General features: G+C 37.8%; 3 protein-coding genes across 8 annotated transcripts in view; 1 reads left to right on the top strand and 2 right to left on the bottom strand.

Annotated features, from left to right (window-relative positions):
• GIPC1 (GIPC PDZ domain containing family member 1) overlaps positions 1 to 16,010 on the bottom strand; it is an 89,746-nt gene extending 73,736 nt beyond the window's left edge. Inside the window, exon 1 of the mRNA XM_088133540.1 lies at positions 15,879 to 16,010. The gene's annotated coding sequence lies outside the window, so the exon portion shown is untranslated. The remainder of the gene's footprint in view (positions 1 to 15,878) is intronic.
• The window catches only part of DNAJB1 (DnaJ heat shock protein family (Hsp40) member B1), a 47,395-nt gene extending 31,376 nt beyond the window's left edge, over positions 1 to 16,019 (bottom strand). For 3 of the 5 annotated variants that reach the window (XM_088133536.1, XM_088133537.1, XM_088133535.1), the window contains exon 1: positions 15,879 to 16,018. The gene's annotated coding sequence lies outside the window, so the exon portion shown is untranslated. Of the gene's footprint in view, positions 1 to 15,878 lie in introns of all 5 variants that reach the window. The other 2 variants (XM_007432580.4, XM_088133538.1) reach the window with 2 other exon arrangements.
• The window catches only part of TECR (trans-2,3-enoyl-CoA reductase), a 58,633-nt gene continuing 38,206 nt past the window's right edge, over positions 2,519 to 22,945 (top strand). The window contains exon 1 of one of the 2 annotated variants that reach the window (XM_025169407.2): positions 2,519 to 2,869. In XM_025169407.2, coding sequence (XP_025025175.1) covers positions 2,855 to 2,869 — 15 coding nt within the window. In that variant the 5' untranslated portion in view covers positions 2,519 to 2,854. The remainder of the gene's footprint in view (positions 2,870 to 22,945) is intronic. The other variant, XM_007432581.4, reaches the window with a different exon arrangement.

Below are 22,945 nucleotides of genomic sequence, written 5' to 3'. Positions count from 1 at the left end.
CCTTGGCCATTTCCTGTATGAATGACTGCAATGTACTCTATATAGGGCTGCCCCGGAAGACCACCTAGAAACTGCAACTGGTCCAGAATGTGGCAGCTCAAACAGTAATGGATGCTAGTCAGACCTCTGTTTTAAGAGCTGCACTGGTTGCCAGTATTTTTGAGAGTTCAATTCAAGGTAATAGTTATCACCTTTAACGTTCTTCGTAGCTCAAGACTTGGTATTTGTGGAATTGTCTTCTCCCAAAGGTCTCCCCTCATGCATCAACATCCGGAAGAGAAGGGTCCTTCCAGGTCCTATTTGTACATGTCATCTGTAGGACCCTGGGTTGGGACTTCTCAGTCACTACCTCTCTTCTCTGGAACAGCATTCTCCCTGATATAGTTAGGCCCTGACCCTGTTCAATGCCATTAAGACTTGGCTATTTTCGTGGTCATTTGGGCTGAGGGAGTCATTTTACTCTCTGCAGATGAGGGTGGTCTTATGGTTGCTTCTTGTCATGTGGCAGGGTATTTATCACATGATTATTATACTAGTTTTTACGTTTACACTGTTATAATGTTTAGCTTTAATCTTATTACTGTTTCGGAAGTCTGTAAGCTGCTCAGAGTCAGAAATGATTGGAGGGGGCATGCAAGTAAATTAACAAAAAATAAAATAAAATAACAGTATAAAGACATCAGTCTTAAATAAGTGAAAACGAGTATTACTTTCTCTGCTAATTTTTCAGTTTTCTGATGCTAACTAGATAAGAAAGTGGATGGGAGTGGCACACAAAATACCATTGGCCCATTCCCAGCTCTGAGTGTGCATAAATCATCAGGTGGATTTTTGTTCTAGTTTCTGCTTGCCCATATCCTCAGATCACAGGTTTTTCCCAGGCATCATCAAAAAGGATTTCATCATCACATTACTTCATGTAATGGCAGGATGATAGAATCATTAAGAAATCCATCAATTAATACTTGGGTATTTTCCCCTTTAACCTTTTAAAGATTATAATATCAGCAAGATATGACCTGGAAAACAGAATATAAGATCATTATATGGAATGGATTTAACAAACCATTGCACTAATTCCTTATGCAAGACAAAACTGATTTAAGATTTTATGAAGAATAGAAATATATATGGATAGAAAAATACCAAACAAACAGCCAAGTTTCAGAAAATGCAGAGGGACATGAAATCAAGCAGCTATCCTAAGATGAATAATGAAGAGAGCAAGAGAATATAGTATTTACCTTTAATAACTACAACAAAGCCTTTGACAGTATAGATCATGCTAGACCAGTGTTTCTCAACCTTGGCAAGTTTAAAACGTGTGGACTTCAGCTCCCAGAATTCCACAGCCAGCCATGCTGGCTGGGGAATTCTGGGAATTGAAGTCCACAAGTCTTAAATTTGGCAAGGTTGAGAAACACTGTGCTAGACTGTGAAATATATTAAGGCTAATGGGTGTGTCAGACCACTAGATTTTCTTATGAAAGTTTACAATATGGAAATGGAAGAATAAGAACTGAACTCAGAGAAATGCAACAGTGCAGAATAAGAAACAGAGGAGGTACAGATGTATATTCTTCCTTTATCTGTTGAATTTACACAATGAATATAATTTATATAAGAATGGCAGAACTAGAAGAGATGACAGCTAGAATCAAACTTGGGTGTCCAATATTTTGAAATAAGCTGACAACACAATTTAGAAGCTGGAAGTAAAGATTCAGAAGAGTTCATTATGAAAATAAAAAGGGAAAAGGGAAAATCTAAGTTAATGTTAAATATTAAGAAGACAAAATTAATGCCAACCTCCACACTTTCTGAGTTTAAACTTGATGGTGAAGAAATTAAGGTGATAGATAATTTTGTTTTCTTGGGTTAAAGAATAGATAAAGTGAGGAGGGAATTAATTCTAGGAAGGAAGGCGCTGACAATGACAAACTTAGACAGGATCATGAAAGATAAGCATATATTTGCAACACTGTAGATCAGATTGGTTAAATCAATGGTCCAGTGGCAACATACGACTGTGAAAGCTGGACCCTGAAAATAGCTTTCACTGAGAAAGAAAATGGATCCCTTCAAACTATAGGTTTGGATGGGTGGATGGAAGAGGTTACTGGAACACGTCCCTGGAAAAGCGACAAGTTGTTACTAAAATCAGGCCAAGGCAGTGGTGTTTGTCCACGGAACCGCCAGGAATCGAGCCGGACTGGATGGCACCGAATTAATTTGATAATTACTGATGTGGAACTGAGAAACTGAAAGCATCATTCACTCCATGAGACTTACTCCAATGTAAAGCTGATGTAGAACAACTCTCTTTATACCGCATTCCCTCTCTCAACCGACAGGAACGGAAGCAACCGTTCTCATCCCGATCCTTTGACCGTGTTTGCGGCCGATTCTGAAGAAATTTCCAACAAACTCTACAGAGCTTGCTGTCAGGCAAACAGGCGCCCAGGAGGACTTTGCCCTCGGAATCTCTTTTAAGCCCCCACCGCATCACCTGCAGCAACCCTTGGAAGGTCATCTATATTTGTTTGCAGCTTTGTGATTGGATTAAGTCCAACGTTCTCGGATGTTATGATTGCTTTACCGGGATGCCACTTCTACCCTTTTGCCTCTTGATTGGGTCAGGTGTGGTCACGCGCTATGAGTTGCCATGGTGACGTTTGGGGGTGGGCACGTAGGCAGATGGAATAGTTGTATGCGTCTAATTGGTTGATCGTCCGAGATAGAACTCCTGTGATTCGTCTTATCATTCCTCGCGCCGCGCCCCCTCAACGAAGTTAGAGCTGTCACGTGAGGAGAAAGGGTGCTGGGCTGTGGAAGCGAAAACGAGCGCGGAGCTATGAAGTACTACGAGGTGAGGGGAGCAGTTGGAGTCCGAGGACATCGCGTGGGGTGATGAGGGTCGTGCGGCAGGGGCCATTGCTCCGTGGTCAGACGGGAGAGTCTGGTCCTCGCTCTCTGACCTAAGGGAGGTGGTGGGTACGACGCACGCGTGGGATTCCGGCTTGTGGGAAGCGCGTACGCGAGCGTTTGTGCCGAGAGGGAACGTACGCATGTGCATTATCTCGAATAACCATGCGCTGGACGTTGGAGGGAAAGGAGATGGGTTTTTAATCGAGTTTAAAGTGTGTGCAGTCTTTTTCTGCGTCGTTGATCTGTTCTGTACCAGTGCAAGAAAGTGGTCTCTTCAGCCTCGCAGATTGCTTGTACTGCTTGCGAAGGAACTCCATGAGACTCCAAAGATCTGGTATTTTTATACGTTGGTCTTTTAGAGTATTTAGCTTTATCTACCTCGTATCCTCTTTCTGTGTGTGTGTGATAACTTGATATTTCTTTTACTGATTGCAGCTCTCTACTTTTTTTGTCGGCTAGGGAGAACAGATATCTGTGTTTGATCTTGCTTGTTCTCTTCATGCTTTTAGCGACCAACTAATCTTGTCCAAAGAGATTCTGAATTTTCTTTGGAGGAAAGAAGTGCTCCAAATCAGAATTTTTCAGACTTCTTCAGGTTATGGAACCAACAGGCAAAATTCTATTGAAAGAAAATTGGCTGTGTCCAGATGAACTTCTTTTTTTGGCCTTAGTGGAAATGGAACCCCATCAAGTTCTTGCAGAACAGTTTGAAAAACCCTGCTCCATATTGCTGCCAGATTGACCCAGAAACAATGCCTTTCTGCATATATTCTTCAGTTGTCTTTCCACAAGTGTAAAAAAATTGATCATATTCTGATATTTCTGGAAGGCAGTGTTCAATGCGTGGTAGTAGTGAAGTGTCAAATTGAGTAGCCACCTTTAAAAATCTTAATTTTTTAAAGTATTATTTTGTGTGTGTATGTTTCTATACACACTATAGTTTCAATATATATTTTCTGTTTTCACCTCCAAATCTTTCTGGTGTTTCTCTGACCATCTCTGGGTCTTTTCTGTCATTCTTTGCCCTGATTCTGATGACTCAAGAGAGCCTAAAATTCATTGTGCAAGGCAGCTTTGATATTGCAAACCTTACTATTATTTTATCTGTGTACAAAGTTTAAATAGGCTAGGTGGATTGATTGAAGTAAACTATTATATTGCTTTATGTTACTAACATGGAATCCTATTTGCAAAATTTCTTATAGTTTTGATTGCTTTATTCGGGAAAATACTGTCTTAATTTTTGGATTTTATAACTGTATAAAACATTGTCTTTTTATCACATATAACTATGTCTTTTTATCACATATAACTGGTCAATGACTGCAGTAATGTCAAATCTAACTATAAAATACACATATTTAGGATAGTGGATACCAGCTGATTGGATTTCTTAAAGGGAAAAATAATGTGGAAGAGAAGGGCATTTAATCTAGTAAAGCAAATTGTCACTTGCTATATTCAGATAACATGTTTAAGCTGGTTTAATACATTAATTTACTTTCTGGGTTTGCACAATACAGTACAGTACTTTGAATCACAAGCTAACCAAATGGCCTATGTTCACATAACACTGTAAGCCACAAAAACCTAACAAAACATTAATACTAACCATGCTTAGCATGGTATACAAATGTTGCTACTGTGTTTGTAGCTGACTTGGCAATATAGTGTTTGAGAGGACAAAGGGATGAGGGTGGTAGGATGTCATAAAGACAAGTAATTGTGTTTGCAGTTGTCATATGCTTAAAATGTAGCTTTTGTGACACAATTCCTAATAGGTGGGAGAGCAGAATGTTACAGCATTACTATTGATTGCTATAACCTTAATTCAGGATTGTTCTTTTATCCTGAAACTTGATGCAGGATAGGGTGCTTGAAGAACATGTTACCTTCATATTTTTTGCAGTCAGCTTCTTTCTAAGACCGAAAGAGAAATAGGGACATGCATCTTAAAAACATAACCAGCACTTGTATGTTAGTAAGATTATTATTTCTTGAGTGCCACAGGCCACTTATAGGGGCTTCAAATTAACATAACTTTATCTCTGTGATCTAGATTAGTTTTTGCTCAGAGTGGATTTATATTTTCTTCTGGTGGATTCTGCTAAAAAAAAAAATCCCCAATTCTCCATTTACTAAATGTATGCCAATTTATGGAAGTAGAATAGGGGAGCCTACCAAAAGGCTTTTGAACTTCATTGAGAGTCTTCTGTTATTTGGTGTAGTAGACTGGTAGGTTCTTGTGCTTGATCTGATTACTAGGCATGTAATAATTGTAACTAATGTCCTTGTTTGATCTTTAGCAATTCACTTTATAATTGTTTTCAATATAAAAAGGATAGAAATTCTATTTTAAAACCCCATATTTACCTGTTCTAATACTGTACTTCTGTTTAAAACAAGGGCTTTTAAATTATGATTTGGAAAGTAGTAAGACTATTTAGAAATTTCTTTGTAAGAAATTGTGTAAATTATATTTCCTAAAACACAACTTGACAGTTACTAACAGGGTTCTCATGAAATATGTACAATAGCTAGAGAAGAGTATTGCATGTTTTGTAACTGTGTTCACTGGGAGTAATAATGGCCAGAAGGTCGTCAGCTGAGTATATGCCCTAGTACATGTCCCAATGTCCTCTCTGTGTGATGTAGGTCCTACAGCAGACAAATTTATGTAGAAATTAAACACTACTTATCTAAAAGAATGTGGGTATAGATTACAAAGTAAGTCTGAAAGATAACATTCATGTTAAATGGTTGTCTGTATTGTTTTAAGACTACTGTATGATCACCAGTCTCAGCTCCTGTCTAGGAGGCTCCTGCCCTGGAGACAGTTGCATGGTTTAACATTTGTTTAGGTGTTTGGAATAAAGAACAAAAGATTCTTGCATAGATTACTCTGATATTTTTCTTTCCCTAAGAATGCTTTGTAACTTGCAAATGTTGTTTGCAATACAACATTTGCACATTTGCCTTACAATCTGGAGATGACTTGAACAGCTAAGTATGTTTTTCCAGCCATGAGGTTAGAGCAGCCTTTGCACCTGTCCTGTAAATGGATATATGCTTAGCAGTGCAACTGTACTAAGATTGGCTATTTGCATTGCCTGCCCAGCTCAGCAGTTTTTCAAATGGCCTTATCTGAATACTGAGCAGAAGAGTATTTATTATCTCTTCCCACAATTCCTTGATATGGTACAGAATACTAATCTTTCTCAGAATCAACTGGGAATATCCATTATTTGCTGACAGTTTGTAGTTTCTTGTTTCATTAATTTCCTGATTTTAACCTTCATTATTAATAGCAGAGATATGCCTAAGCCGGACTCTTCCAGACACATGCTCCCCAAATGGCCATGTGGTCTGAGGACACAGGGACCTTTAATGACACACACATCTGGAGGGCATTAGTTGGGAAAGACTATCCTTGGAAACTCTTATTTCTCCAGGTCACATGGCCATTTGCTGAGAAGACAAAGGTCTGCTTCAGGGTAAAATAGAGTATTTTGTTATGTGATTATTTCCTTAGAATTCTTGCTGTTCTAATGCGTTTAAGATTGCACTGAAGATTCTTCTTGTTACATTACTGTACTCTAGGACAGAAATAGGCCATCTAGTGTTCTCCAGAAATTTAGACTTAACTCATATCAGCCACAGCCAGCATGACCAATACAAAGAATTTCAGGGGGCATCATCTAAAACATTTGGAGGCCACCTTGTTATAGGTCATTTTAACTACAAGTGTTTATTTCTCTATTAAGGTAAAGTTTCCCTAAATACTATGTGTATATGTTAGTTTTATTGGCAGTGATACAGAAGTGGTTTGCAATTGCCTTCTGTGATATTTTTCTACTGTCTAGTCTAGCATAAAACCCTGGGCTTTCCTGATCTTCCATCCAGGTCTGACACAGCTTAACTTTTTCAAGATAATCCACTGTGGCTATTTTTCTACTTAATGTTTATATAGTGTTTCTTTTAAGTTAGTTGTTCAGAAAATGCATGAAAATCTTATAAGACAGTTCTTAACATTTTATTGTACTCTTGTGATCACGAAACAAAATTTAGAGTGATGCTATACAGGTGGTAAAAGGCTTGTTCTCATAAATCAAACATATTTTTCAATGCTTTTATTTTACTCTGAAGTTAGTGAATACAGTAAGGAGTTAATCTCAGCAGGAGGCACAAGACAAAAATATGTTGCAAGCAAATTCTTTGTTGGGTCTTTCTACTTGAAGCGTTTTTTTTTAATAAGAATCCTGTGTGTTTGCATGATCCAGCATATAGGTAGCTCTCACTTAACGATCACAATAGGGACTGGAAAATTGGTTGTTAAGTGGGTTGGCTGTTAAGCGAGTCACCACGTGACCAGACCCAATTTTACGATCACTTTTATGACAGTTGTTAAGTGAATCAACATGGTCGTTAAGCGAATCCAGCTTCCCCAATGGAAGTTTTTTGCCAGAATTCGCTTAACGACCACATGATTTACTTAATGACCATGTGATTTGCTTAATGACCATGTGGATTCATTTAATGACTGTTGTAAAAAAGATCACAAATCATGATCACATGGCCACAGGAGTGGTGCAACAGTTTGCGATGATCGGGTGAGTACAGGTCATAAAGCACTTTTTCTGAAGCCATCGTAACTTTGAACCGTCGTTTAATGAACAGTCATTAAGTGAGGACTATCTGTATATTACTGTAGTCATATGCAGCCATCGTCTAAGTTAGAGGTTGCATTTTATTTTTTCAAAAATGTTTTGGCCTCCCGAGAATAATAGGCCTGTCTGGTGATGTAAAGATGTCATTTAATGCTGAGGTTGAAACTTTTTGGTTCCACTTCTGACCTTTTTTTTTTTAATGTGAGTGCAATATATGTTAGCTTAATGTGCATATTTTACACTATTTGGACACAGCGTCTCCTCCCATTCTTTATACTGTGCATACATTTTCTAAACAACAAAGCACCAGCCTTTGTAATAATTCCATATGTGGAGCTTGGACCAGCCCCTCGATTGATCTGAGATGCTGGTGAAGACCAGAACTTTACTCAGTGTTTCAAAATTGTTGCATCTTTGAACCCATCAATAATTTTTGCAAATTATTTTTGCTTCAAATATATCTCTTTATACTTGCTGATATTTAACCTGTTTGCTATTTTACAGCTTATTCCTTGGTGGAGAGGTCCTTTTGGAACAATTATCCTTTTTTGTTTTAACTGTCCTAAGCAATTCTGTTTCATAGTAGTTTTATTAAAAATTATAACTACAATGATAAAAAGCTAATACAAACTAGAAAAAGAATAAAAAAAGAAGGTGCAGAAAAGAAAAAGAAAATAGAAAAAAACAGAAAAGAAAGAGAAAATAAGAATATAGTAAAGAAGAAAAGAAATATATAAAGAAATGACTTCCCCCTTCATCACAACAAGTATAAACAATTTTAGTAACTTTTCTCTTAGAATACAACAAATGATCTCTTATCTATAAATAGATCCTTAAAACCTCATCATTTCAGTCCTCATCAGCAAAAGTCCATTAAGGGTTATCAGAGATAACAACAATCTATTTTAATCTTGATCAAATAAACCAACTTTATGTTCTTTCCTTTTACTTTTAAGAATCTTGATATTTAGTCCTTTCAAGTAATGTCCTAGAACTTGATTTCTTTTCATATTTTTCTTTAACCCTTCTCACAAAATTCTTCAAATCTTTAATGAGCCTCTTTTGTAAATCCGATATAGGACAATTATTCAGGCCACTCTCTTGATTTGTTATTTGTATATGCCTTTTAATTATTAAGACATCAGCTGGTTTCTTTTGTATATCCAGTGTAGCATCTTTTTCCATACCATTCATGTAGCCTATCATTTTTAAATCCACCTTCAGATCAGTCTTCGTCTTGTCTGGTAAAACTAGTTCCTCTTCCATAACATCTTTTAACACAGTCTATCCGTAGAGGCAGATACTCTTAAAATTAACTTCTGAGTCCATTGTTCAAAAATATTCTTCAATTTGTCCAATGTTAAAATATTTTGCTCCATTTTGTATTAGTAAGTCAAAATTAATTGTTCTCCTCCTTTAATTATAATCTTTAGTTCCTTCTAGTTCCCTCTAGTGTCCAACCTTCAAAGTCCCATCCTATTTTTTTTTTAATAATTCAAAACAAAAGCATTTCCCATGGGAAGAATTCTTATAATTAATTCCAAAATCTTATTTCAAATCCATCTGAACCCTTAGTCCATTTATAATTTTCCAAAATCAAAGTTCTAATCACTCTTTTGCTGTTTATTCCAAAAAAAAAAAAATTAAGTCCTTAAACTTGTATTTAAAGCTTCTTTCACTAAAGATTGAAGGAAACTCGCCCAGTGTTTTCAGACTTGTCAATCCAAAGGTTCCTAATAGCTGAAAAGCAGTTAACAAGCAATTTCCAAAAGTGATTAGAAAAAGAAGTATGCAAACCCAGTGTCCTTTTAAAGGTGCCAACTGTGATTTGAGCAAGATTGCTGTTCCCTCATCTCCCAGAGCTCTAAACCTGCCAGAGACTGCTGTCTTGCAGTCTCCTCATGAGGAGCAACTGTCTGGAGCACTTGTGGGCAATCTCAAGTCCTCTCCTTATCAGGAGAGGAATTACGAAGAGCCAGTCCACTTGCCGGCTCTTCATTCCGCCACGGTCATCGGCTCTGCTTTTAACGGAGCTGTCAATTTCTTCACCGAAAGTCTATTGTAAGCAATTCTAAATAATGATTTCAGCAAATAATGGCCCTAACTTGATAGCATTATCCACTATTTCTATCCCTGCATTGCAAGTTCATTTATGCCTATTTTTGCTTCCCCTTCCCCAGTTACTATTGCATAATTTGTTTCTTCTTATAACTACCACATTTACCAAGGGGTCTTAATTAAAGATAAATATGAAAGCTTTGACTAAGGTTTCAGTTTGGACAGCTTTAAAATTGTATGTTTTGTTCCAAGTACACTGACTATGTGCAGAAATCTTGGCCCTTTTATATTTTATTATATATTGGTAACTGTATAAGAAAAAAATAATAATTTCTGTTTATCTCTATCCCAAGGTTAATTTTAACTGCATAGAAATATTTGAAAATACTTTTTTTTCAAGTCATAAAATTACAAATTGGCATTAATAAGCTTCATTTAGGCTGCAATTACCTGTGAATTAGGACCACTAAATATTATAAGACTGACTTATAATTGTCCCTTTGCTGTCTTACATTTACAAATGTCTGTTTGGAACATTGGCTAGTACATGCTGCCATTTGTGCACAACTTGCAGCGTTTGTTTCCATGGGCATGATGTAGGAAATTCAATGTAAAATAAAAAAATCAAGCTCAGAATGAAAGAAACATTTGGTGAGTTACATTTATAAGGTTAAGGTTGCCTCTTATGAGCTAATTGGAGAAATAATTTAATAATTTATTTTAGTAAGGGTATATTTCCCTCTTCCCTTCAAATCCTCTACTCTTCATCTACTGAGTATTTAATGGAGTTTTATCGAGTTTCCCCAGTTTGAATAATTTAAGTAAAAGAGATAATTATCTGCTACAGTGGTGTGCACTTTGTCAGCAAAAAGTTCATTTAATGTGTAAGCCAACTGAGAGTTAGTTACTTTGCAGAGCAACTGTAGATCTCTTTTAGTTGTTGAAGATTTGTTGTACACCAGAGGGTGTTGTCAGCTTAACTTTGGAGAATGCATTTCAAATATGATCTCCAGTGCTTTCCTGGTTTTTTTCCTCCCCTAAATGCCAACTGGTATTTAGCAGAAAGACCAAACCCCACTGCAGCCTGACACAGAATCTATTCCTATTACTGAAGTGCTATCCGTGAATTGGCAGTTTTGCTTGACTGATAAACGTTAGTATCCTGATTGTCCACCTGCAGGGTGTGTTAATCAAAAAAGTTGGTTGATTCCTCTGGCTTTGCTTTCCTTTCCCACTCCTAATATCATTAGCTGGTGGGAAAACATTTCCAAATTATGAAAGTGATGCAGGAATTAGGTGGGACTGACAATTACAAACTTCTGTAACCTTCCTCTTAATAAAGACTGGGAAGTGAACAGCATCATGAAGGAGCTCACATGCACATGCACAATGATATGAACGAACACAAATGCTGAGTTCCCCTAGTTCTGAAAAACAGAAGGGTGTAGCTCTAGTTCTCTTGGGCAACTCTGCAAATAATCTTTATACCGCATCAGCCCCATGCTAGTCTTTTGCAGGCGGTATAAATCTCTATGTAAATGCTAACATCCACTACTGTGCTTCTTGCAACCTCCTCTGAAAAAGATCAAGCAGGAGAAAACCCCCATCTCTTTGCAGAAGTTGAAAAGTGTCTTCTACACTTCTGGAATGGTTTATAAGCCAAGAGAAGAACAAAACAGCAGTAGAGGATGTGACCTAGGAATTAAGGGAGGCATGCCCATATTGGCCTAAAATGGGTAATAAGTGCCTAATTTTTATCACTCATGATGGAGTGGGCAGTGAAGCATGTCAGATTTTATACATCTTGCAACTTGATACTGGTAGCTTAAGGGTAGAAACACTAGTACCAGTACAGCTAAGGATGACATGATCTCACTTTGTGGGCTGGGGACCCAGCAAGAAAATGTTGCCCACATAATATGTTTATATAACAGATTAAGTGAAAGTGGAGAAAGGTCTGCAATCTTTATCCCTGTAAATAGAAATTAGAGTTATGCTGCAGTCTGTCCTATTTTAGGTTCTATAATGTGGATCTTCGTTTGTTAAAATCCAGACTTCCCTATGTTATACTGTATTTGTTATTGTTTACTAAACTATAATGTGGCTTGTTTGATTTGGCTTAGTCTGTTGTATAAATCTAGAGATTGTGGTCTATTCCTCTAACTACTATATGGTTAAACATATTCAGTGTGATACGAGAATCCAGCAGTAGGACTTTGCAGCATTTTGGATTCAAAGGCAAAAAGGTGTTCCAGAGCCTGCCTGGATGTTCATGCAGCACCTTCTGCAAGTCCTTAAACCAAGCACATCTTTTCCTGGGATTCACTGCTGGTGAAAGGCAACTATGTGATCTCAGGAAATGATGCAGCTGTTTTAGGGTCTTGCAGATAGGTGTTACATGGGTGTCATCATGTTCTCCAAACCACCGTTTTCCCTTTGAATCTGAAGCAGTACACGGCTGTACACAACATTATATGTGAATCTGGCGATTACAGTTCATGTTGGTGTATAGAAGTCTTTATATATGTCTTGTCTCTTTGTTTGGAAGTGTGTTGTAAATGCCTCTACCAGTTAAAACCTGATCATCATTAAAAAGGATTACATTAATGTTCTTTAAGTTTTAATCATAGCCCTCTGTATCCAGTGTCTTTTGTAGCAAAAAGCCATATTTCACAAGCTATTTATCTTCCAGGATTTTAAGAATTTCAGCTGGGGCCATTCTTCAGGTGCCCTGTCCAATGAGGCAAGGCACATAGCTACCAGAGAAACTGTCTTTTGGGTGTTGGTGTCCTGCCTATGGAACACACTCTTCAAAGAGGTTTGCTTAATGCCTTACTGTAATTTCAATGCTACATTTCCTTTATTTTCCCAATTTTTGAAGTATCTGATGCTTTAGAATTTAAGTGGTAGTGCTATCTTACTGGATCTCTTCTGCTGTTCTCTGTTTAGAAGTTTAAATAGTTTTAAGCTGATTTATAATATTTTAATATTTTGGTTTTTTTATATTTTAAACACTGCCTTGAGAACTTATTTAGTAGAAAGTATGTAAGTACAAAAAATAACAACATAAGCTAAGCGGATACTATTTTCTGGCCTTCATCTTTTTAACATAATTCAGCATTTATTTTATGCTTAATTTCTGGGATGGTGGTGGTGAATCCATCCTTGTGCTCCTTCATCTCTCAACGGCTTTCGATACTGTTAACGACGGTATCCTTCTGAGCCAGTTCCGTGGGTTGGGGATTGGGGACACTATTTTATGGTACTTCTGTTCAACGCCATCTGTTGGAACCCTGGAAGTGCTCCTTCTATGTGCCTGCTCTCTGAGACAATATTCCCCCTGAGATATGGAGGGCCCCCACTCTGCTGTTGTTTAGAAGAGCTGTGAAGACCTGGCTCTTCATCCAGGCCTTGACAAGGGAGAGAGAAACCCCTTATTTCATTGCACTTGCCAATTTTATCTTTATCTTTTATGATTTTATTGTAATTTCTTTGATAGTTGTGAGCCACCCAGAGTTGTTGAGAATTGGATATCACACAAGTTTAATAAATTATTATTATTTATTAATAATAATAATAATAATAGTATACTGAACCATTCATGCTTTATTCGGCTTCTAGATTAGCTTATCTTTGCTGTCACTATAATGTCTGAATGGCAATCACCATCTTGTTAAGCTGTTTCACTGCACTCATCTGAAAGGTGTCAAATATTTCTCAAGGAGCCTCTTGGCACCTTGCCCACTGCTGTCCCTTTTACAATTTGGCAAGTCAAGTCTAACTTATTTCCACATCTTCACTCTTACTGAAGGGTGTTGAAATTGTCCGGACTTCTGCCAACTATCTTTTCCTAACTACTTCAAGAGTATTAGAGCTATGATGAAATGCACATTGCTTTTTATTTTTTACATTCATGAATGTTACTTGAGAACAGTTTAGCTACCTTGGATTCCAAAGTAAAACTGCCCAAGGAATTTTGTTAGGAGGCCTAAGTTTTGAATTTAACAACTGACTATAGATTATGTATCTTGAAGAACTGATATAAATAATGGAATTAAACTGTTATAAGTAATGAAATTCCCTTTTGGGACAAATTCTTGTGTCTTGGGAATGTGTTAGATGGATAGAAACAGCAGGGAATCAGTCTGACCCAAGCTTGAGTTGTTAATATTTTCAATCAGTGGGGAATTAAGAGATACTATTACTACATTCTTGCACTGTCTTTAGTTGCATCTGAAAGCAGGAGGGAGGCAAAACCATAATTTCCTTTTTGATACTCTTCATACTTATCTTGGGCAACTGCACATGCACCTGTAGTGTGGTAGACATAGCCAGCCAAACTTATGATTACGCCGTAGACATGTCTAGGGCTCTCTGCCCTCCCCTTTCTCTCTAGCTGCTTATTCTAGCTAGAAACCCTTGTGCTGCGTACCGATAAAGACATCAGAACAAACCAGAGTAGATGGTTTGTAACTATAGTACTGATCTGGATATGCCTGCTGCTTTGGCCTGCCTGTTGTCCAATTTCATATTGAACTGTGACAAAGCACTTCTTGCCCATAATCACATAGGACTGCAGAACTGGTTCCAGCATTTGATTTTCCAGGAGAATTTCATACAGGTAGTCCTCAATTTACAACCATTCATTTAATGACCACTCGAAGTTATGGTGCTGAAAAAAGTGACTTACAATGGCTCCTCGCACTTACAACTGTTGCAGCATCCCTGTGATCACATGATCAAAATTTGGGCACTTGGCAACCAGCATGTATTTATGACAGTTGTAGTGTCCCAGGGTCATGTGATCACCATTTGTGACCTTCCCAGGGGGCTTCCAACAAGCAAAGTCAACGGGGGGAAGCTGGATTCACTTAATGACTGCAGTGATTCACTTAACAACCATGGCAAAAAGGTTATAAAATTGGGAGTGACTCACTTAACAACCGTATCACTTAGTGATGGAAGTGCTGATCCCAATTGTGGTCATAAATCGAGGACTATCTGTATGCAGTTTTCTTTCTTCCAGCAGACTGGGTATGCAGTGGCCAGTGGTCACTTTGCCATGCATGTGCTTAATCTGTCCTAGAGACAGCCATGGTAGATTATATGCATTTAATAACTTTCCAGTTATCTACCAGCACAAGCCTACACTAAGCCCTACAGATTTATTTACTTCTGCAGTGTATTTGTCCTTCTGTGGATAAAGCCCATCATATTAATACATAAACTATAATTAATTAAAGCAACAATTGAAATAGTATGGGCTAGAAATACCACATAAATCAAATAACTTAAATGCAGTTTAGCATAGAAATATCAGAAATTAGAAGTCCTGGGAACTTAAAAAGATCTTTGCAAGAATTAAAAAGAGAGCAGAGTAGACACAAGGCAGCCTTTTAGGCATTGTCTTACATAGCTGACAGGCTATTCCTGAGAAAGCTTGAATTTATCCCACTGAACAGCATTATTCTAGAGAATCTGGAAGAAAGCTTCTGATAATTTTAGTGCTCAGATAGGCATATATAGGAAGAGACACTCCTTGAAATGCCATGTCTAAGAGCCTGTCTGATGAGTCAGGTCTCCGTAAACAGGTGTAGAGAGTTATTAATGCTTATATAAAATGAGTATCAATACTTAAATTCTGCTCTTGAATTTTGTAAGCTGTTAAAAATTTAGCTACTTATTTAAATTTATTTCAACATCTGAACATGTATTGTGTGTGCCTTTGTTATGTTAAGGTGAGAATATTTTCTCTGAGACAGAATTTCTGTGTGCTGAGGTAGAGATTTATTTAGTCCCTATAGTTTCCCTGGTCAGACTTGGCAAATTGGACATCTGCAAACTCAATTCATCCAAGAAAGGGATTACATTCAAATGTGGTATTATGAATAGCCTTCTAGAAAATTTTCAACATTGAATTATAAGTGACATATCAACCTCGGTTGAGGCTACATACTGGGAAAAGAGCCCTGCCTACATGCTGTATGCCTCTTTGCATTTTTACATTTTATTTTCACTGCAATTCTTAGCCAAGCAACTTGTTAAGAATGATGTGTGAGTGGATGTCTCAGCAAACACCACCCTTGTTTGCAAGTATTCTTGTGAAAAATGTGTGCCTGAAATAGTCTGTAGTATATGCAAGCCTGATTAGAATTAGTAATTCAGATGTTGATCTCTATATTCCACTCTCTTCCCTCACCCCTCACCCCAATAACACTTACTTACCAGGGCTTCTTGCTTGTTTCTTATCAGTTGAGTTCTGCCTGGATTAGTTGTTCTTCTTACTTTCATGGTGATTTTTTAATTTTTCCAACAGACGTACTTGAGAGGCTTCAGTTGGAGGCTGCTGTATTTTCAATATATTCTAATGTTTCTTCCATTTCTCTGGCATCAAGTTGTTTTTCTGGGACATTACTGTACTCCTTCCCTTAGTAGATCATCACACTATCTTCAATTCTTGCTGCGCAACTGATTATAGTTAACAATAGCTTAATTTGGTCAGCATGATCTATGTGTTACTTTCCACTGGAATAAATTCTTTGTTCTAGAAGCTCTGAGGTATGAGAGTGACCATTCCTGTCTGAGGCACAGTTCTATTAATACCCCTGTTTGGAGCTAGTCCTTGGTATCTGTTGGAAATGCTGAACAGGCTCCAAATTCTTCTTGTCCCACTCAAGACAGCTCTTAATTTCATAGAGCCTATAAGCTCTTATATAAATAAGAGAAGAAGGAGATTTTGTTTCTGTCTTTTGAAAGGAATAACTACTATATTTGTTTAACATAAGAAAAGCTTTGTAGTGTTAAGTATAATAGTATAATTTTATCTAGTTCAAGATTCTGTCATTATTAGTAACCTTGTTCTGAAAGCATAGAATATCAAGAGATTGTTAACATTTGAGGCCTAATTGCTGCACTTCCAGTTTATGAACAGCAAGATGATGACAGCTGATTTGCAAAGGATTTGTCATTCATTGGGCTAAAACTGTCTCAAAATAATGGCTTCTGCGTGCTTTCACTTTTGCTTGTCCTCTTTATAGATATCTTAACATATCAGAGCAGAAGGTGGTTTGTCTTAATCCTGTTCCTTCATTCACTGGAATAAATTAGGGCCTGAAATAAAATAAGAAAGCTAGGAGGAAATCTTTATGAGGTATTGGAATTTGGTATGTTGTAATTAAACAGAATATCAATTTTGTTTGAACAGGGGATGATAATAAGGCCCATGTTGGCCTTATTTTAATATTAAACTTAAGACCTCCCTTTTTAATTTTTTTTCAATGTTCTATCAAATCTTTTCACTTTTAGAAGAAACATAATCTGACTTAATGAGTTTGCTATAAAAAGGTTAAATCCCTCATTGGTAGCAGCATGCCCTCAGCTTTCATTCACACCAAGTTTCCAGAGGTCATGTGAGTGATCCTGGACATTTTCGACATATGATGGTGCATGCTTACAGACAGGAAGATAGCTTTTACAATCTTCTATTTATTTATTTATTTTTTGAACTAACGTTCTTCATTCCCAAAAAGCCTTTTAGAGTGTTGTAACTGTTCTACCTTTGCATTGATTAATAACATTATACTTTAATTTCAAAGATCTGATACAGTTAACTATGTTTGTTCTCTGTAATCTTAAACTCTGCCACTTGTGGAACTGACTAGTTAAAGTGGCCAGGGAAAGGACTGGGAGATGGATTCAGTTATGGTAGTCAACACTACTGACTCTCATAGGTGACTTATGGCAGGACTTGGAGGAAGAAAGCATGACCATCTTTGTCCTCCTAGATGTCTCATTGGCTTTTGATACAGTTGACCACACCATACTTTTGGGATGCCTGTGAGGGTTGGAAAATAGATGCATCATATCAGATTGTTTCTGCTTCTCCTGGGTGGGTAGGACCAGTTAGTGGTAGCAGATGGGGGAGAGATTGGCCTTGTGGGTACTCTGCTAATGGTGTGCTTTAGTGCTTAATCTCTTTCCCCATCCCATTTAACATCTATATTATCAACCCTACTTGGTAGACCAGACCATGAAATCAACTCCACATGAAGGCTAAAACTACTTTTATTGAGATTGACTATAATAACAGAATCTTGCATGTCTGATTATGGTATACCTCCTCCTCCTTCTATAATTCAGTGAATTAGGGAGGTATATGTCTGAGCTGCTTCTGAATGTTATCTGGATGTTCTGGACTTAAAGGCATTAGCACCTTTTACCTAGGTAACAGCTTTTGGATATTATTATTAGATTTTTATCTGACCTTTTAAATATATATTAGACAACCTGTGACCAGTTGGGTCATTGTTTCAGAGATATTTCCTTACCTAAACAGAGAAACAGAATGACCAAGGGCAAAAAAGCAGCGGGAATGTGAGCAACTTGTGACTTGTTGCTGGCTTCCCTGTTGACTTTGCTTGTGAGAAGCTGGCAGGGAGCATCAGAAATCTCCCTCCCTCCCTTTCTTCCTTTCCACATATAATATAGGATCGTGCCATTTGCCTCCCCCATGACCCTCAGGAGAACCCCTGTGAAGCCGCCTCCTCCTCCTCCTCTTCAGCTCACCCACAGAATTGCCTGCCACTTTGCTGGGGGGAGGTGGAACAAAGGGAGCCACAGACCAGGAGGAAAACTGCACCCCCACTCCCCATTCTGGCATGTCCCCAAGGACCCGCTCTCTCAAGGGAGGATTCACCCGTCGACAACCGGCACCCTCCAGCCAGCCCTACCTTGCCAGCAGGCATCCAAGTCTCTCCCTCATCCTTCCTTCAATGCCCACTGCCGTTAAGAGATTTCAAGTTACTGTTTTGTTTCCAAAGCAGCCAATCACCACTCACATGTCAGGCCTTGCTGCTGGCTGATTGGGTGCAGGGGACAGAGGGAGATGGGAAAGAGGTCGAGGATATGCCTATGATGATCATGTGATTTGGGCTGACCATGACAGTGCAGCAGCACAGCAGTGCTGAAGCAGCCACAAATTTCCCAAATGTCAATCCCACAGGAGTAATGGGTCCCAGATTTTGGATGCATTTTGTAAGTTAGCCCATTTGAGGTATCTTGGTTCAAAAATTGTTGCCCTATGATGCACTGTTTCACCCAGTTGAAAGTTACAGACACAAGAGTTTTAGTAGTATATAGATTTGGTCAACTCAAGGTGGTGAACATACTTAATACTCCCTCCTCCTATTTTCCCCACAACAACAACCCTGTGAGGTGATTTGGACTGAGGGAGAGTAACTGGCCCAAAGTCACCCAGCTGGCCTTCATGCTTAAGGGAGGACTAGAACTCCCAGTCTCCTGGTTTCTAGCCCAGCACCTTAACTACTACACCAAACTGGCTCTACATATCTCTGTCAAGGTCATCTTCCTTACTGTCTACACTGTGAAGCCACTGGGAATAGTCATATGCTGGCTTGGAATGAAGTATCCTTGATATGCTGTTGACACCATGTTATCTAACTCCACCCCAGACAAAATGGGAGCTATAATAAAGTTTGAACTAGTCCTTGGAGGCTATCAGGGTCTGAATGTGGAGAAACAGAAGTCTACTGATTCCAGAGTGATGTCAACTTTTACTTTTGATGGGGTGTGTGCTCCCTTAGAAAATACAGACTCATGGCTAGAAGAACAGGTGGAAGCTGGAACAGGATGTAGTGAGGATCATCACTCATGCCTATGTCATATCTTGTCTTGATTGCTGTACTGTAACTCACTATACATGAGGCTGCTCTTGAAAGCCACCTGGAAATTTCAGCTGGTGCAAAATTCACCAGTCCACATGGATACTGGTCTATAAGTCTGGCTATCACCATATTATACCTCTTCTGTGGGAGCTGTATTGCCTGTCAGTGTGTTTCTGAGTACAATTCAAGGCACTGGTTCCTACTTTTAAAATCCTAAATGGCTCAGGAGGGGTAACTAAGTCTGTCTACATGAATAGACTCTACTGGCATGATTTGGATCATCAGAGAGTGCCTGCTGAGGATCCCCTTCTACTATGAGGTACAATAGGAGGGGGCTGATAGTGGGCATACTGTTTGGGGACTCCATCTAGTACTTTGCCTTGCCATGTCTTTTTTCTATTCTTCATTTGGTCTTTCTTATAGGCCAGTTTGGTTTCTCTGGTATTCAGTAAGCCTTCATGGTGTAGTAGCTTCACTGCATCTTCTTCACTGTCCTTCAGAAATTCTTCCAATGCCCTTTTTTCTTCTTCAACTGTCTGTTGTACTTGTAACATTCCACACCCACCTGTGCTCTTTGGTAAGTAGAGTCTGTCAATGTCACTGTGTGGATGAAGGGCATGATGCATTGTCATTATTTTTCTGGCCTTCCTATCTAGGGCTTTTAGTTCAGCTTGAGTCCAGTCCACTATTCCAGCTGTATATCTAATGACTGGAATTGCCCAGGTGTTAATCACCTTGATGGTATTTCTGTCACTGAGTTTGGACTTTAAGATCTTCTTCACTCTTCTGATGTATTCACTACTAACCTTCTTCTTGACTTCAGTGTAATTGATGTTGTTAGCCTGAAGGATGCCCAAGTATTTGTAGTGATCTTCTTCATCCAGTCTCTTGATGTTATTTCCATTGGGGATCTTGATTCCTTCAGTTTTCACTATTTTTCCCTTGTTGATGACAAGGGTGGCACATGTGTCCAGTCCAAACTCCATTGCAATACCTTGGCTGTATATTTGGACAGTGTTGAGCAGCGATTCCATTTCAGATGATGTTTTTTCCATACAGCTTCAGATTGTCCATTTAAAGGAGGCGAGTTAACCTGGCAGATGTTTTTGATGTTTGATAGCCGTGGCCTGACTTGTTCAGTATTGTTGATAGAGGAATCAATGCAATGACAAACAGTAGTGGTGATAGTGAGTGTCCTTGAAAGATTCCTCTCTTGATGTTAACCTCTCCCAGTCTATCACCATTGACCAGCAACTGTGTCTTCCATTGTGCCACTGATCTTTGCACAAAGCTTCTGATGTTTCTACTGACTCCTGTTATTTCTAGGCATGATTATTCAGTCATGTGGCAGGGAGTCGAATGCCTTCTTGTAGTCAATTCAAGTTACATTCAAGTTGGTCTTCCTTCTCTTACAGTTTTCCAAAATCATCTTGTCAGTTAGGAGATGGTGATGATGATGATGATGATGTTATTGTTTCTACCATTAATATTTACACACCACTTAGAGTCTATTGAAATTGATGCAGTAGATAAATTGCATAAATAAATAATAAATAAATCCTGACTTAAACAAAATTAGGATTTTATTTGCCAAGCTGACTTATAACTTTTCAAGCTATGTTCATGAAACACCAATAAGACTAATTTCCTCTCTTTCCTCCTTCTTCTTTTTAATTCAGAGAACTTGTCTTGAATATCAAAACTCCCTGAAAACACTAATTGTATATCTTTGTTTTTGTATTTTATTTTTATGGTGAAATGTAACAACCAAAATATAATAAATAGTAATATAATAATAATGCAGTGATAATACAATTAAATAAATACAATGATTAAAAATATTAAAACTAAAAAAAATCCTAGAATATGTGAATAACTATAAGGTAGGTCAGTCAGGCATCTTGCTTAATTATAGTTAAGAAAAGCAATTTCTTCCCTCTGCCCCTGTCATCTTGAATTGTATATAGTCTTTTTATATAGTATTATTTTTTTTAGCTAATTTAATATGGATATTTATATTTTTACTGCTTTTAACATTTGGATTTTAATTGTGAGCTGCCCAGAGTCACCCTCTGGGAGAGATGGGCGGCATATAAATTTAATAAATAAATAAATTTCAAATACATGTATATTTTGGGTCATGGGTCTTCTTAATTTCTCTTCAAATAGTCTCTCATGCAGTTCAGTCTTCATTTTTGAAATAGATTCCTACTTATTTCCCCAAGCTAAAGGAAGGCACAGATATTTCTTTGTTAATAGAATAAAACTCCTTTGTATGAATAGTGTTTCACTTGGATAACTATTTTAATATTGCAAAATGAGTTATTTGTTTTTAATTATCACACACAAGAACTCTTGGCCAGCATCTGTGGAGATTTATCCCCATGTTATTCTTACAATATCTTTTTTTTCCAGTAGACAGGCTGAAAAGGTATAAGTTCATTGTTGCCCAATTTTATATGAATGAGATCTTATAGACCAAGTTTAACTATTACAACACACTCAAGTTTAATGTAATTCACTTTAGGCATTTATGATATAAAGAGTTCTGAGCAATTAAACTAAGGATCAATCCAGTTCATAACAGCAGTCTGCCATATCTGTATGAGAAATCTGTAACATTGTACAGATAACAGCACTCCCTTATATTGTGTCCTTACCATCTGACATTTAGCAGTATATAGACTCTGAACATGGAGGTTTCATATAACTGAAGTGGCTAAGGATGTAAATCATAGCAAAGTAGAAAAGAATCCAACTGTCAACTTTTAATTTACTGGGTTAAACTACAAGTAGTTCTCACTTACCAACTGCTCGTTCAGTGACTGTTCAAAGTTATGATGGCACTGAAAAAAAAGATTCACGACTGGTCCTTGAAATTGCACCCATCTCAGCATCCCCGTGGTCATGTGATTGTGGTTTGGGGACTTGGCAACCACCCAGCGTTTATGACAGTCGCAGTGTCCCGTAGTCACATGATTGCCATTTGCAACCTTCACAGCTGACTTCCAACAAGTAAAGTAAATGGGGAAGCTGGCAGCAAGTCAAAGTTGTGGTCACATGATATTGCACTTAACAACCACAGGTGATTCTGACGTAAGCCGGTCATGGTCACATGATGTTTCACTTTACAGCCATGTCACTTCGTGATGGAATTTCTGATCTCAATTGCAGTCAGTAAGTGAGGACTATCTGTCTGTTCAGGCCTTAATTTTTACCTACAAACTAACAAAGTACTTGCTAAAAAAAATAATCAGCATATATATTTTAATAATTGTGACTTGGCATTCTGAATGAACATATACTATATAGTCTTATTTTAAGAATCCTCTGTCACCCTCTATTTTGTAAAGGAATTGGGAAGGGCCTATAATTCTGTCTATTGTACTATGTTTATACAAAGAAATAAGAATGTAGATTTTTAGCCCTTCTATTATTTTTAAATCTGTTTAAATTAGTGTCCCCATTCTCACAGCAGTTTATGGATGATAGTCATAAAAACAATGGCAAAGTACAAATTAAAATATTGAAAAACTTTCTGACATAAAATATTCTCAAAGCATGATTTAAAGTATATTGCAAAGGAGTTTGACAGGTTTTTCTAGAGAG

The sequence above is a fragment of the Python bivittatus genome, unplaced genomic scaffold (genome assembly GCF_059951505.1).
Source record: "Python bivittatus isolate LINGU-HERP-01145 unplaced genomic scaffold, Pbiv_v1 ctg000080_np1212, whole genome shotgun sequence".
Taxonomy (NCBI): Eukaryota; Metazoa; Chordata; class Lepidosauria; order Squamata; family Pythonidae; genus Python; species Python bivittatus.
This window is presented reverse-complemented; position numbering and strand designations above follow the sequence as displayed.